We start from the raw sequence: 17145 nt of genomic DNA on the forward strand, positions 1-17145 counted from the left end.
TTTCTACGTAACTCTTCAGATAAAAACTCTCACAACTGCGATCTTGCATTTAATGCTTGATATATTTGTTATTTCGGTTCACTTTGATTCGTCATAATGTAAAAAATTAAAATGGGATGCCAAGTGTTTGTTTAAGAATAATATCAGTTCAGCGATAAAGGTCGACTAGATAAAAGCTTTCAGGAATTTTGACTCCAGTTCACCTTGTGCAAACGTCGACCGAAGTGCCAGTGAGTGTCCTCTGATTGATGGACTGAAGTCACACGGATTATAACTGGGGAACATTTCTAAGCATAACCGGGAGAACAATCAACAGTTATGCTTTGATTTGGGGTCTCAATTTCGTGTGTGAAAAAGTTTGTAAACTTGAGAAGTGATACTGGCAGATCAGATATAGTTAACAGCGTCATTTCTTGAGAACTCATTCATTTCATTATATTCGTCGTTCTGGACAACAAGAGTGCAGTGAGAAAACGTTTAAACTGGCAAAAACATTCTTGATTCTCATCAGAAATGAAGGCTTTGTTCTTGGCATTGGCAGTTCACTGCTTCATTCGCTTCACATCTGCACAGAACTTCGAGATTACCAGGCAAAGCCATGGCAGAGATGTATTCTATATTCCCTCTTCAACGTGTAATCGAAATGCCGCAAATTCAGGCCGTGGATGTAAATCATTTTACGCTTGGAATGGAGAGCGCAATTGCTCGTGTTTGTGTCCCGCCAGAAATGCGACGTTTGCCTTTTACAACAAGAGATGGGCCTGCGTCGAAAACAGAAAACTGCGACGGTATTTGGGGAGCGGTAAGAAATACTGTTTAATTTATATAACGTAGTTTCACTACAAAGTTTAGATGTTTGAACTCGAAGCAACAAAAATTTCCCAAAGCTCTGAAGAAAGCTTTCGATCTTAGGTGGGGGCGCGTGTGTTTTCTGACTTCAATTGATGGCATTTTGATCGAAGTCAAAGATAGGGAACTGTTTAATTCATATAACGTAGTTTCACTAGAAAATTTAGATATTTGGACTCGAATTAACAAGAATTCCCTGTTGCTTTGAAGGAACTTCTAGATCTTAGGTAGTGTTTTTGAGGGTGCAATATGTTTTTGGTCTCCTTCCTCATTTCCAAAATTAGAACGTCAAAAAATTCTGAAAACGAACTCAAACCCTGATATTTAAAGGAATTTTTGTTCTTGACTTTGAGCTTTTTTGGGGGGGAGAGCATATTATTTTCGGAAAGAATTTTGCATTTCAAGAATTATAATGTAAAGGATATGATACGTCATCACTGAAAACATATAGAAATTCTTTAAACACAAAACACTCTATTCGTTGTCATATGAACATGAAAATAAGTCCAAAAATACTCTTCCGTTTTTTAATGACTCACAATATAAAAAGTTAGGTTTAACTTAATTGTGTCCTCTTTTGCGGAAAATTAGAGGCATGACCCATAAAAGCATCAGTTGTAGCATTTACAGAGTAAAGTTTAATTTGAGGCGTGTGATGTTTTCGACTTCATAGAATGCGAAAACACACATGAAATATTGAATTTGTTTCAGACATGGGAAGTTGATTGATTGCCAATCAATATACTATTTTTGAGGGAGCTTAACTTAATGGACAGAATATAACTAAAGGAGCACTTGGCACTAAAATAAAAATAGCCCACCCTGTTGTGTTGATAAGACCTTTACCTTTTGGCTGAAACGGTTTGAAGCTGATAAGGCCAGGAGTTTACACGTAAAACCCAACTTCTTATAGCAATCGGCTTTACATTAAAACACTTAAGCTGCAAATCTAAAACTACCTTTAGACTGGAAAAATCTCACAAATAATAGCTAAGTTGGGCAGAAAAATGCTTAAATGGTAGTTAAAAGTAAAGAAACATAGTTCCGGGTTAAGACTGAAATGGATAAAACTGATTTTGACTTTTAACGTTGGACTCTTGCGTAACTTGCATGTAGGAATAGTTGAAGCTGTTACTTATAATAACTAGTATTTATTATTTCCTTTTTCCGTTTGTAGTGTGAAATGTTTTAATTCTCTCTTGAAATCATGCTAAATTTGTTAAATTGTTTTAGATGAAACACGAACATGCTTGTGCATTTCAGCATTTAATTCAAAGCTCTCAATTCTCAAGACTGAACTGTTGACAGAACGCTCTCATCAAAGTATTAAAGAGGGCCTAGATGGCCATGAAATCAAATGTGACTTATCTCTACATTTTTTTTAATGTTTACTCGTTAAAGAGAACTGAAGCAATATCCAGGATATCTTTAGAACAAGATCTTGATTTAATGGACGTTAATGGCCAGATATTGGTTTTGTTGTTCGTGTTGTCCTGTGAATTCACCAAAACAAAGCATAGATTTGATTGAGCTAAAAATAATTGAAGCTGAACGTTTTCTCGGGGCTCAGCGAAGACCTGATTTGTTTTACTAAGTCAGTAAACTTCGGTGAGCAATCTTAAAGGCCAGAGATGTCTTAGACCATATTTTGCAGGGCAGCTGTAAGCATTTACGTATTTTACGTATTCTATAAAGTTTGTCGCTGTGGTAACAAATATTGAGATAATTCGGGAAATACGTAATTGCCTTCTTATCAAAGGAAAGCGCAATTAAAATACTTGTGATCTTTTTTTACGGTAGAAAAACAAAGCAGAAGATGAATCAGGGATCGTTAACACGTCTAAATAAAATTTAATTTAATTTGATTGGGGGAAGGAATATCGATTTCTGATCAACGAACTTAAAAACTTTACTTCGTCGGGTGGCAGGTTTTGCAAGGTCTCACATGAATGGCTCGCTACCCATCAATAGAACAAACAACAGGAATAATTATGTCCCTAGCAACAAAAAAAAGACAACCTTCAACAGGAGAAAACTTGTAGAATTACAAGCTTTTGGGTGCTGCTACACCAATTTTTTTTTTTTCTGACTTCATCACGGCTAACTGTAAATTTAAATATGCGCTATTTATTACAATGCAATTTGAGGTGAATAGAGCATGCGCTCCCTAAAGCAGAAACACAGGGAGAACCTTATTTCGCAACCGTTTTTGGAACCCTCACTGGGGACAATATGACTTCTTATCTTTTGTTCCCTGTAAAGGTCCGACAACCGACTGCGAGATTGACACGTCAGATTTCTTTTCGTCTCTTTAGAGGTAAATGCTTTGTTCACATCAAATGGTATCGCGGACCTGAGACCTGAGGGGGTGATAGTCCAGACCCTGAACTATGTCTTCCGCGCGCCCTTCATGGGGGTAGGGACTGGACTAAGGGGGTAATAGAGAGTGGATCTCGTATCTCCAATACCTAAACGATAGCGAAGCTATTTTTAGTTTATTTTATCCATAAGTCCACCTAACCTATCTTTGGTGCCAATATAAAGTAATTCGGCCAACCTCCATCCTTGAGCTTTTTTTAATCTTTTATTCCCAGTTTTCTCACCGTGGGGCGACATTAACTCTTAACTAACTATTTTTTTGATTTTTAAGGTTGTGAATTTGTTACTTCATTTTCCGTGGAGACGGCAGATAGGCGTTTACCTACACTAGCGTTTGGACAGCGGAGAGAGATGTCGCTAAACTTTCCTTTCTGGGAATTTTGGCGTTGCTCATTGGATTTTCGCAATTCTTGGTTTAAGGGATGCTGGGGTTCAAAACAGTTTTTAAGACATTACAATGCTTCAGCCCAACTTTTTACGCTCACACGAAGAAGGTCGACTGCGCCATACTTTCTCAAGGTGAGAATTCATAATTACACATAAAATAATAAATGTAGGTTTTTTTTATCCAATGTTGCATTTAGCGAAAATTGAGAAAACTTCTATTAAATCGCTTTTTATCTTAGGGTTTAATTATATATATCTTAGTTTTTTAATCAGTTTTTAACAATTTCATTACTTTTTAGCATTTTAGATTGCCGAGTTCGTTTTTTTTTTAATTTTTAGTTTTTATTGGTCATTTTTTATGTTTAGAGGACCCTCCTGAAAACCACTTATAGTGATTGGAGGCCTCCTCATTAAATATTTTATATTATAATTATCATAAAGTTATAATGGTGATAAATTATTACTTCAATCGTTATTGTATTTGTTAATGCTTTATTTAATTAATTTAATTAATTATTCGACTTGTATAACACCGCTAAGTTTCGATGAATTTATTTTCTTATTTTTTTGGTTACCCTTAAACTTTCCTAAGTGCCAGCTTTGTCCGATCCAGGTGTGAATGCAATAAATCAGTTGCACGCTCTTTATAACAGCAATTATAAAGTTTGCTCACTGATAAAAGTTCACAAAAGCATATGAAACTATAGACATAGTTTCATATCGACATAAGTGCCAAAAGGAAATTTGTACAATATACTATGTACTAGAGCAATATCAGTCAGTTAATGCGTTGATTTAACAAAGCTAATATTTGAAGAATGAAATTAATATTACTTTGAATACTGTCGGCAGTCAAGTGAAAACCACTCCAAGAAAAATCCCTGTTAAACTTTTCAAAATATCCTTGGTTTTCTAATAAAATAGTGGCATTGAAGAATTATAATGCTACCTTTTTTTTTTGCTGTATTTTTTTCTGGTTTTTCCTATTCATGGGGCTAACTATTGAACTTGGCTTTTAAATACGTTGGCTCCTTTTTTTGGCTTTCTGAGCAAAACGATATGGAAATTAGTTTCATAAAAGTGTGATTTTCCCACAGGTTAACAGCAATATACCAAATACAGATATATTCAGGGGAAAGATTTTCAACTTGATTCTGGATTGCAGAGTGTCTCGGCAATTGGCCATGGGCTTCAATTTCCATACACGAAACTGCCTGCTGTTCAAGCTTCAAGGAAATACCACTTGTAAGTCAGCCATAGATCAACATCTAAAATCCTCTTACAACGTCAATACATTTATAGGCAGACAGGTATTGTGAATTACAAAAATCATCAACTAGGAGATATTGTCTTGATGTACCAACAAATTTCAGAAATAACATTAAAACAAATGTATGGAAAACAGAAAGGAAGATTTATAGCTATTTATTTATTTATTTCAATTTAATGGCATAAATTTACAAATAAGAAAAGGGAATAAAAACATAAGAAGCCATAAGCCATAAGGATAATCTGTAAAGGTTTTACCTGTATAATAATGCCATAACATGTAGGACAAAAAGAGCTGAAAGCTTTTATATATTTCGCTACTTTTCGTAAATAATATTATGCGTAGTCATTTTTTGATAGATTGTTAATTGTAAATAGTCGAGATAGTATACTTATTATACCTCATGTAAGAGCTACTCGCTAATTCAGTTTCTTTTTAACTGCTAAAGAGTTTTAATAAACTATTATTATTATATTATTATTATAAAGAGTAGGATACTCCATACTAAGACAGATCACTATTTAGCTCTGAATTTAAAGAATGAGTGTAATAACTATAATGTATTAAATAATAGTATGTATTAGTTCGAGCTCGGGGCTATGTCATGTTTGGCATGACCAGGGATCGATAAGAGATAGCTCTTCATTAAAGTAAAATAACAGTGTGTTTTCTTTCTAATTTCTTGGTAGAAAAAAATAACATGTTTAAAAATTCTGTCCACACTATAAAAAGCACAAAAGTGGCAAAGAACAACTTATCGTTTAGTTTCTGCTTTGCTTAGCTTTCACTACTTTAATACGGAAAGAAAAGTTAATTTGCCTGATCTGATGAAAACAAACTGACTTGTTGATGTTGTTGTTGACATATTTTTTATTCACATTCTTATTAACATTCGCTGTTTTTAGGTCCTGTGAGCAATACAACAGTGACAGTCTCTTCCACTATTCATCCTCTGCAAACATCATCTATTGTATCATCAACCTCAAGAATAACTGCTTCACAAGCGTTTCCTTCAGTACCTATTGTATCCTTCACATCACATAATGTCACTATTCTATCGACCATCTCCGAAGGTGCACCTCCGACAGCGTCTAATTCCCACACAATCGTCCCTAAAGTTTCGACATACCTCGGGACCCAGCTGACCATTACCGAAATTCTAACGACAACCTCCACTGCCCAATCGACTGTCACGGAAATTTCACCGACAGCATCACCTTCCAAGCGGGCCATCTCCAATCTTGCAACATACCTAGGGACCGAATCAACCTTCACCGAAATTTCGCCGACATCCTCCGCTTACGAACTAACTGTTTCCGGAGTTTTACCGACGGCAATCGTTACCCAACCGATTGTCTCCGAAAATTCCCCTAGAGTTACCCAGTCGACCGTCACCACAACTACTTCGACAGCATCTTCTAAGCAACTAACCATCACTGAGGTATTACCGACAGCATCCGCTACCCAACCGACCGTCACCGAAATTTCGTCGACAACCCCTGCTTCCCAACAGACCGTTCCCGAAATAACGCCAACAACTTCCACTACTCAACCGACCGTGTCTGACATGTCACCAAAAGCAACCACTTCGTCCCAAACAACTGTCATCGAAAGTTTACAGCCAACACGCGATATTCAACCGACTACCTCCGAAATTTCACCGAGAGCCTCTCATACACAACCAAGCGTCTCCAAAGTTTTGCAACAGCCCAGCTCCGAAATTTCACCGACAGCACCCGTCACACAGGCATCAGTTCCCGGAATTTTACCGACCGAATCCGATGCCTTACCGACCGTCTCTGAAATTCTTCCGACAGAGCCCGATGTTCAGCCTACCATCTCTGAAATTTCACCGACGGAGCCCGATATTCAACCGCCCGCTTCCGAAACTTCACGAAAGACACCGAAGGATCCTGATACTTCACAGAAACCATCCATTCTTCTACCGAGGACACCCGACATTGAACCAACTACTTTGCCATCAAATGTAAGGCAATATAAAGTAAAAGAGCTAACTCGTATTTAAATAGGTAAAACATAAGGGCTATGTGACACGGTTATGAAACAACATTGCATTTTGTTGTCTTTATTTTACAAAGGAAGTGGTGAACGGCCCCCTCCTGTTAACATATAGCCTGATACAAACGGCGCAGAAAGTTTGGGAGAATTCAAAAGGACTAATATGAACCCCCGCTTGGGGCTTAGGCTTATATTAACTTAACTTCCTCCAGTGTTTTCATCAGGCTATCGATCGATCTCCTCAAATGCTCGTATCGGTGCCACAACTCTTCATTTCACCCGGAGAATTCATGATTGTTTGGTAATATAATTATGTTATTCTTCTTATGTTGCTTCTAGGTTCCTCCCACTCTCAGTCATGATCGTGAAGGGAAGACAGAAAAGAATTCTTCCGCAACTTTGGCCCTCATCGCAGGACTACCTGTCTTAGCCATTATCATTGCCGCCATTATTGTCTGCTGTGTATATCGACGTCGCCATTCAAAGTAACTAAAACTAAGCTTGTGATACCTTCCTTAACTGTTTTATTAGCAACAACACAGTGGTTTTTAGTCTTATTTTTGAGTGTTGTTTTTGAGTCGACGCCCTTAAGCGGAACGTATGTTTGATCCTGCCATGCCATTGAACCTTTTATCAAGTCGGATATTGATTAAATAAGCAAGTGAGTGAGTGAGTGATCGAATGTTCGAGTGAGGAGAGGGTGGGGTGGATGAAGGAGGAGTGATGACCTGTTATGTATCAGATCCCAGCTAGAGATTACAGAAATACTCGTACGGCAACTATCTTGGACAACCACAATTTCCTCAATTGAAAGCTCGTAGTCAAATTCAACATCATACAAGATAATGTTCCTAAGATTATTTACTCGACAATTCTTTTACAACCACTGCACCAAAGACTTTTCTCAGCTGAGTACTCCGTCTGGGAGGAATACTCAGATAGAGGTGGGCTAGGTGATATGCCGACACCAACTTAATCGTACTGAAAGCGCACAGTTCACTATGTAGTATTGTTATTCCATGAAAATGTCTGATACATTTTAAAATTTTGTGTCCACAGCAAGAGGCTTCGTTCCTGCTCCGTTACTGGAAGTGAGATGACAATGGTAAGGGCTTAGAATGAACACAATGTTTCGTTGTGTTGAGACGGCAGAATACCTGAATGCATTGTTTCTCACATGAATACGAATAAGTATGTTCTCTCATTCGTCTCTGTGAGGCTTCGTGCAATTCGAAAATGCGAATTCCCACGCAATGTCGACAGTTGAGGATATTTTTATTCCTGATGGAAGAACAGACCGGGGGGGGGGGGGAGTCGCATATGAAAGAGGCGGTGATGCTCGTCGTCTCGCATTGGGGTGTAAATTTCGGATATTTGGTCGCGCTTAGGGTGTTCTGAGCAAAACGCCAATATTTTTTAGCATATTGGTCTTAATGGTTTCGTTAATGGTTACAACTGTTAATTACATTCTCTTTTTTGGCATCTGCATGTTTCAATAGGGGTCAAGAAAAGCTTGAACCATTCCCAGATTGATCACTTTTAGGGGATCTTTTTTCCTGCCCCTTTCATATAGAAGTCCCCCCCCCGGAAAACAGACTCTTAATAGACTACCCCAAAACTTACGTGCTCTCGTGTTAGGCGTTAGGTATTAGGTGGCGATTTTACCCTAGCATTTTTTATGTTATATATTCCTCCCTTACTTCGCTCTATTTTTAAAATCATTCACCTGTATTTCAATTTTATTCTTCTGGTCACATTCTCTTTCATGCTCTTATCGCTGTTTGTTGTTATTTTGTCTTAGGATACTATTGTGATGAGCCCACAAGTGGACCGCGCGCACCAGAGGAAAGATGAAAGAGGCTATTATACAGTTGACTTAAAAGACCCACGTGAGTCAGAAAACGAATAGCTTTCGAATAATTTAATTTAACGCTCTTTTGCCCGGCCTGACCAATCGATGAAACCGATAATCGATGATAATCGATACCAATCGATAATAATCGATGCCAATTAATCGATTGTTATTGGAAATCGATGACCAATCGATAGCAATCGATGACAAACGATGTAATTAAGGAAATTTTATTTGTGACTATCGATTGGTCATCGATTGGCCGATGCCAATCGATATCAATTAACTAACCATCATCGATTGATATCGATTGATTGATTAATTTCCGATCATCGATTTTCATCGATTGGTCAGGCCGGGTCTTTTGGCTCGTGGAGCAATTTTAATTAATAAAAGAAATGTTACAGTGCGGCTACTGTAACCGGGGTCACCCAGACAAAGTTAACCAATCACAAAGGAGAACGGAAACAATAAATTTCTACATTTTTTCCTTCAGCCAATGAAATGTCGAGTACAGAACAAAGAAATTTCAACTTCTTCGTTCGCCACGAAAACACATCAATGCTAACTTTTGGTTGTATGGCGCTGGATTTTCAATTAACTTCGATTGCATCCCTTTTGAGCTCGAGTAGTTGTGACAGCACAAGTTGGAAAGTAAATATCAGCGACATTAATGAAAGAGAAGTTCGAAACTGTGTCAAATCAGGGAATGCCACGGCCATGCCATATGTCTCCAGACGTAAAAGTGCGTGGCTGAGTTCGCTCGTGACAATTTCAAACAATTTCCTCTACGGCATCAACCGGAGTTTTGGTAGAACCATTTGGAAAATAAATGTACGTAAGGCCAGCAAAGGAAGACATTCTAATGTACATAACAGAGAAAGCGACGATGACAACATTTTTTTCACTTCACACAATAAAATGTCAGTTGAGTAAAAAACAGTAAAATTTCATTTTGTTCACTCGTGAAGCTATTTACTTTATATGTTGAATAGAGCGTTAGCTAGCGTTGACGTTTCGATTTAAAATTTGAGTAGTTTCACATGCTGTACAGGTGAATGTCATTTGTCATGTAAGTTTGCGAGAATCGATTTCAATCTCTGTGAAAGCAGCGCACGCGATGGTCGTTTGTTTGGACAAACTGTGTGGCGGAATTTGATTCTCGGAAAAAGTAAAACTTATAGCCGGCTGTTTCAGTGTTTTCTCGCAATTGTAATAATGCAGAAAATAGAACACATTCCAAACAGGAACATCGGTAACGTTTTCATTACTAACTAGCAAGTGAAACTGTTCTTTAAACTTCATCCATCTTTCGACGTGCTAAAGAGCAAGACGGATCGAAATCCGCCAATCACAGCCCACTAGCATGACCTTCTGAACTTATGGGTCATTTGCATGTAACCAACAACGGTGGTCGGGACTTTTCTCGGAAAAATCGAAGCTTCTCTGCCGTACAAATGAGCGACCAATTTTAAACTGGAGCGGGACGGCTGTACACAGGCTAAAACTGTTTTAAAAGCAAAGTTGAGGTGCATGCAAAGAGAGAGCCAACCGGCGGCTAAGTTTGAAAATTTCAAATACGCCAATCGCTCCTCATCATCCAAGACCAACAACTCGACAAGCTTGTGAAGGAATTTGTTTCCAAAAGAAATAAATTCAGATAAAAATAAATAAATGAACAAAGTATGTTAGTGTTGAAAACATCACCGATTTTCCTGTTCGGAATTTGTCCTGTGTCTTGCACTGTTTATACAATTGCAAGAAAAACTGAAACAGCCAGCAATTTAAAAGTTTTATTTTTCCCGAGAATCAAATTCTAACAAACGGCCGTCGCGTGCGCTGCTTTCACAGAAACTCAATTCTTGCAAACTTGCATGACGAATGACATTCATTTGTACAGCATGTGAAACTACTCAAATTTTTAAATCGAAACGTCAACGCAAGCTAACGCTCTATTCAACATATAAAGTAAATAGCTTCACGAGTGAACAAAATGAAATTTTACTGTTTTTTACTCAACTGACATTTTATTGTGTGAAGTGAAAAAAATGTTGTCATCGTCGCTTTCTCTGTTATGTACATTAGAATGTCTTCCTTTGCTGGCCTTACGTGCATTTATTTTCCAAATGGTTCTACCAAAACTCCGGTTGATGCCGTAGAGGAAATTGTTTGAAATTGTCACGAGCGAACTCCGCCACGCACTTTTACGTCTGGAGACATATGGCATGGCCGTGGCATTCCCTGATTTGACACAGTTTCGAACTTCTCTTTCATTAATGTCGCTGATATTTACTTTCCAACTTGTGCTGTCACAACTACTCGAGCTCAAAAGGGGTGCAATCGAAGTTAATTGAAAATCCAGCGCCATACAACCAAAAGTTAGCATTGATATGTTTTCGTGGCGAACGAAGAAGTTGAAATTCCTTTGTTCTGTACTCGACATTTCATTGGCTGAAGGAAAAAATGTGGAAATTTATTGTTTCCGTTCTCTTTTGTGATTGGTTAACTTTGTCTGGGTGACCCCGGTTACAGTAGCCGCACTGTAACTTGGCTCTCCTACAAAGTCGCGAAAATGAATTGTCGCCAAATATCGCTCGTCCAGTGCGTTAACATAATCTGAATTGAGATGCACCACGAGTCAAAGAATATCTTGCTTATTTAATTAATTGTAGGTCAGGAAATATAATCGATTAAGACAATTAAAGCATTTATTTACTTTCAACCTAAACTCAGTGCAGAGTTTAGTTTAACGATTATGCTTTTTCATCACATTAGCGTGCAGTAAACTATAATTATTAGTTTTTTAAATAAACTAATAATTATAATTAAAATTAAATGATGAGAAGGTATTTTTGTCCATTGCAAGATAACTACAGCCGCTATATATAAGGAAAACTATACAATAAAAGATTCATAATTATCCTGTGCCCTCCCAATTCATAGACTGAAAACCGTTTTTCTATTAGCAATTTTTTCATATTTAGAGTTTTAAGTCCACATATCTAAATTTTATTGTTACTTTTTATGGTAGCTTATACTTAACTTATCAAAATATCCTATGTTGGGCATGGGCAGAAATTTTTTTACTCATTGCTTGTTTGCATTTTTTACTTACTTTGTTTGCTACCTCTATCCTTAATTTCCAGCATCTTTTGAAATCCCTGGATATGACGTACCATACTCTGTTATAAACAGTTCATTCGAGGAAGAAGACAAAGCGAGAAACCTGCATTGTACAATTGTACAACCTCAATCCGGAAACAACAATAAACGAATTGACAACGGCCTAAATGAACCAGTTAAGAAAAGCGAACCGATCACGGACCAAGTCTTAGAGGACAAAGAAGAAGGGGCTTCTGATAGCAGTAGCAATAGAGACCCAATGTACTACGTTTTGGAGGGACCTTATCCAGAAAGTATAAAAGGGCCTGGTCAACCCGATGCCAAGACCTTGAAAGACCCAGAAGAGCCAATTTACTGTTCGCTTGATGAAGTTTTTCCGGTTTCCTCCAAAATACCTTGTCCTGAACCTAATTCTGAAGATGAATCATTATATAACGTTTTGGAAATACGAAAAATCTCGCTAAACGACCCGATTTTCAACCCATCAGAGAGGCCTAATTCAGATACTAACAACAATAATACTATTGACTCTGAATGTGATGATGAGCCTTTATACGACGTCTTGGAAAGACGATATTTTGGTGGCTCAAAGGTTCCTCCTCATTATGTACAAATGACACCTGACGGGCCGATTTTTAAGCCAATAAGCACCTTTTTGGAGGACCGTTTACTTGAAGGATCGGACGTCCCTGAACATTATGTACATATCTCACCAAGCGGACTAGCTTTCAGCACTTTAGATAAATTAAAGCGGGCTTCCCTGAAAGAATCTAACAATTATCCTGAACGTGGCAGTGAGCCAGTGGGCGAAATTTTGGAGGGATTTTATCTTGAAGGCTCAGAAGTCCCTGAAAAGTATGTACAAATCTCTCCAAATGGACCAGTTTTCAGCATTTTGGAGAAATTATATCGGCAGTCCGTCAAGGGATCTCGTCATGTTCCTAACTGTCCCAGTGAACCTGTGGGCAAAGGTTCTAGTCACGATCCTAAATGTGCAGATAAACCAGAGGACGTCATTTTGGAGGAACATTATCTTGAAGGCTCAGAAGTCCCTGAAAATTATGTTCGTGTCTCCCCAAATGGACCAGTTTTCAGCATTTTGGAGAAATTGTATCGGCAGTCTATCAAAGGTTTTACTCCGCGTGATCCTAACGGTGCCAGTGAACCAAAAGGCAAAGATTCTAGTCCTGTTCCTAAATGTGCAGATGAAGCGTCAGTGGACAAAATTGTGGAGGAGCGTTATCTTGAAGGCTCAGAAGTCCCTGAAAATTATGTACCAGTCGCCCCAAATGGACCAGTCTTCAGCATTTTGGAGAGATTATATCGGCAGTCTATCAAAGGATCCACTCGAGATCCTAACGGTGCCAGTGAACCGGCGAGCAAAGGTTCTAGTCAAGATCCTAAATCTGAAGATGAACCTGCTGTGGAAAACAATTTGGAAGAATGTTATTTTGAAGGCTCAGAAGTCTCTGAAAATTATATGCAAGTCGCCCCAAATGGACCAGTTTTCAGCATTTTGGAGAGATTATATCGGAAGTCCATCAAGGGTTACACTCCGCGTGATCCTAACGGTGCCAGTGAACCTACAGGCAAAGGTTCTAGTCCTGATCCTAAATCTGCAGATGAAGCGTCAGTGGACAACATTGTGGAGGAGCGTTATCTTGAAGGCTCAGAAGTCCCTGAGAATTATGAACGAATCGCTCCAAATGGACCAGTCTTCAGCATTTTGGAGAAATTATATCGGCAGTCCATCAAAGGACCCACTCGTGAACCGGTGGACAAAGGATCGAGTCGTGATCCTAAATGTTCAGATGAACCTGAAGTGGACAACACTCTGGAGGAACGTTATTTTGAAGGCTCAGACGTACCTGAAAATTATGAACGAGTCGCTCCAAATGGACCTGTTTTCAGCATTTTGGAGAAATTATATCGGCAGTCCATCAAAGGGTCCAACTATAAACCTAAATGCGCAGATGGACCAGACGACAAAACTTTGGAACGACGTTATTTTGAAGGCTCAGAGGTACCTACGCATTATGTACAAATCTCCCCCAATGGCCCAGATCTCAGCACACTGGAGAAACTATCTCGGAATTCTGTCAGAAGATCAACTCATTGGCCAAAATCCGACAAAGAACCAATAGATAAAATTTTGGAGGAACGCTATCTTGAAGGCTCAAAGGTCCCAGAACAATACATGTGGGTCTCCCGGAAAGGATCAGCTTTTAAAACTTTAGATAGATTATATCGAAATTCTGTCAGGAAATCTAATTATGATCCTGACTGTGTCAATAAGCAAGAAGAGAACGTTTTGGAGGGACGTTATCTTAAAGGCTCGGAGGTCCCTGAGCATTATGTGCGGATCTCTAGGAGTGGATCCGTTTTCAGCATTGTGGAGAAATCTGATCGGAATTCCGTGAAAGGACCTAGTAAAAGTCCTGAAGGTGCAGATGAACCAGTGGACAGCCTTTTGGAGGGACGCTATTTTGAAGTCTCGGAGGTCCCAGAACAATACATGTGGGTCTCCCGGAAAGGATCAACTTTAAAAGCTTTAGACAAATCAAATCGGGATTCTCTCAAAGGGTCCAATCATGATCCTGAACGTCAAGATGAGCCAGTAGACAATGTTTTGGAGGGACGTTATTTTGAAGGCTCGGATGTTCCTCGACATTATGTTCGAATCTCCCGGGACGGATCCGTTTTCAGCATTATTGAGAAATCAAATCGAAATTCCGTCAAAGAATCCAATCATGATCCTAAATCGTGAAAATGAGCCAGTAGAGCCAGTGGACAGTATTTTGGAGGGACGTTATTTTGAAGGCTCGGTGGTCCCAGAAAAATATGTGCGGATTGGTCGGAAAGGATCCATTTTCAGTATTGTGGAGAAAGTAAAACGGAACTCCGTCAAAGGACCTAATCATGACCCTGAACGTCCAGATGAACCAGAAGACAGCCGTTTGGAGGGACAATATTTTGAAGGCTCAGAGGTCCCTGAAAAATATGTGCGGATCGCTCGGAAAGGATCCGTTTTCAGCATCTTAGAGAAAGTAAATCGGAACTCCGTCAAAGGACCTAATCATGATCCTGAACGTCCAGATGAACCAGTGGACAACACTTTGGAGGGATGCTATTTTGAAGGCTCAGAAGTCCCTGAAGAATATGTACAAGTCTCTCCAAATGAACCAGTTTTCAGCATTTTAGAGAGATTATATCGGAAATCTCTCAAAGGATTCAATTATGAACCTAAAAGTGCAAATGAATCAGACGACAAAACTTTGGAAGACGACAAAAGTTTGGCGAAGGACGTTATTTTGTAGGCTTAGATGTGCCCGAGTATTGTGGCGTACAGATCTCCCCGAACGGACGATCTTTCAACGCTTTAGAGAAATTAGAATTCCATCAAAGAATCTTATCATGTCCCTGGTCAGAAACATGTAAATCAACCAGATGGAAAACGTCTTGAGGAAAGTCACCTTAAAGGTTCCAGGAAAACCGATGGTTAATGGTACCTTCTCTTGGTGCGGTCAGCTGAGCGATACATTGCACTGGAAGTCACTCATTCTCAAAGCATTTGACTTGATAGACAGTTAACTGGTTTTAGGGTGAAACACTCATATATCGATATCAGTTTTAATATTAATCCCGTGAATTGCATCGCTGACATAGGACATTTGTGTTCTTCTAAGTTCTAGCTGGTGACTGATTTACCAGAAAAGCGCTCGCGCGGTACAAATTGAACGATCATGACCTTATTTCGGACATTCATCACACGATAGCACCCAGCTGAGAGCAATAATAGAGAAAGACGTACGTAAAAGTGTTGTTTACGTGATCGATAGGGACCAATATGAAAATCACAGAAATCTTTGAGGGATAATCAATGAATACAGAACTAGAAAACGTTGTGTTCAAGATGGAACGCGTGGAGAGAGAGAGAGTCAGAAAAAACGTTTTGCTATAGGCTGTGTACGTCGGCCACCACCCCTTAAATGTAGCTAAATTCCTATTTCTCTTGAAGGTGTTGCAGGGGTACATGTGTACAAGTTACCGCAGAAAATAATTCCTGGAGGATTCTAACTTAGTAATACTAGAGGGCGTTAATCGCAAATTTGTAAATCAGTAATATTTCATAATTGCCCTGGAAACTTTATTTTGACGATTCTTGCATAACGTATAGTCTTTGATTATATTTGAGCTGTAAACGTACTTATAGTTTTAAAAACGACAACGAAATATTCATTACCAGATAAAATTTCAGCTTTATAACGAACGAAGATGATTTAATAAATAACATAAAAGACATTTGAATACAACGTGTTTTACTTGCATTCGTTTTTGGCCATCCGCCCGTAAACTTTCTGACCTCCTACTACTTAATTGGTGCTTTAGACCATTACTAGAGGGTTAGTTCTTATAGTAATTGTTTAAAGACCAGTTTTTTATGGCTGATACGTTTAGAATGCTCTTGCTTTGCAATCCAGGAAGTGGAAGTACGCAAGTGACGCAAGCTGAATACGTGCGAGCTCAAGGCATACCGCAGAAACGAAAACGTCTCTTTAGCTTGCGCGCAAATTCTGATTGCTTTATTTTTCTATCTTTTGAACACTGGCTAAGGCGAGCGCAAAAGCAAGCAGTCCAGTCCCTCCATCATTTAATTTGGTGTAAAATTCTTCGGCGCTTGCATGTATTGCATCGTTTGCGATAAGGAAGCGCTTATTGCCTTTAACTTGTTTCTCATTGTAGTTGCATCGATCTCATATCCGACAAGCGCGAGTAAATATGGTTTATTAAACGCCTTGCCCTTGAACTTGTACTGAATTTTACGGGTTATTTAAAGTATAATAACCAAGAAAATAGTACACTATAAAAATCACTAGATAGGCTTATAATAAATAGACAACTACCGGAAACGGGCTTTGAGAAAGTCTAATATCGGGTGAGCCATGAAGAGACGAAGGACGTTATTGAAAGTCTATAATATAATACAGTGTAGCACTTTCAGCCCTCTGCACGCATTACATGCCTACGGTGTTTGATTTGAATTTAGATTTCTAAAACAAAGTAAAGTGTTTTCAAAGCACTGAATCGAAATGTAAATTTACGGCGTCTTTTGACAAAATATTAAACGGTTACAGTTTTCGGTAAAACATAAGGGAGATGAATTTGAGTTTAATATTCAACAATATTCACTGATCATGACCCCGAGGTGAACAACTATTCCCTGCAGCGCTATTTTTTTAACGGCGAACATTGAACTTGACATTGA

The 17145-nt window shown here is 38.7% G+C and overlaps 1 protein-coding gene across 1 annotated transcript; it reads left to right on the forward strand.

Annotated features, from left to right (window-relative positions):
- The first annotated feature begins 230 nt into the window (after positions 1–230).
- LOC144628843 (uncharacterized) lies at positions 231–15254 on the forward strand. Its single transcript, XM_078486949.1, has 8 exons — positions 231–802; positions 3500–3747; positions 4713–4860; positions 5791–6872; positions 7244–7389; positions 7964–8009; positions 8706–8793; positions 11903–15254. The coding sequence occupies exons 1-8, from the start codon at positions 514–516 to the stop codon at positions 14644–14646; spliced, it is 4791 nt and encodes a 1596-aa protein (XP_078343075.1). The 5' UTR covers positions 231–513; the 3' UTR covers positions 14647–15254.
- The last annotated feature ends 1891 nt before the right edge of the window (positions 15255–17145 follow it).

This window comes from Oculina patagonica, chromosome 10, assembly GCF_052425735.1.
Source record: "Oculina patagonica isolate OP01 chromosome 10, crgOcupat, whole genome shotgun sequence".
NCBI lineage: Eukaryota > Metazoa > Cnidaria > Anthozoa > Scleractinia > Oculinidae > Oculina > Oculina patagonica.

What these genes read in the sequence shown, in the direction of transcription:
- LOC144628843 (XM_078486949.1), top strand. Translation starts at nt 514, where the DNA reads ATGAAGGCTTTGTTCTTGGCATTGGCAGTTCACTGCTTCATTCGCTTC. An exon ending in CTGCGCCATACTTTCTCAAG is followed by an intron (nt 3,748 to 4,712) that starts GTGAGAATTCAT and finishes ATTTTCCCACAG; the next exon opens with GTTAACAGCAATATACCAAA. An exon ending in CTGGAAGTGAGATGACAATG is followed by an intron (nt 8,010 to 8,705) that starts GTAAGGGCTTAG and finishes ATTTTGTCTTAG; the next exon opens with GATACTATTGTGATGAGCCC.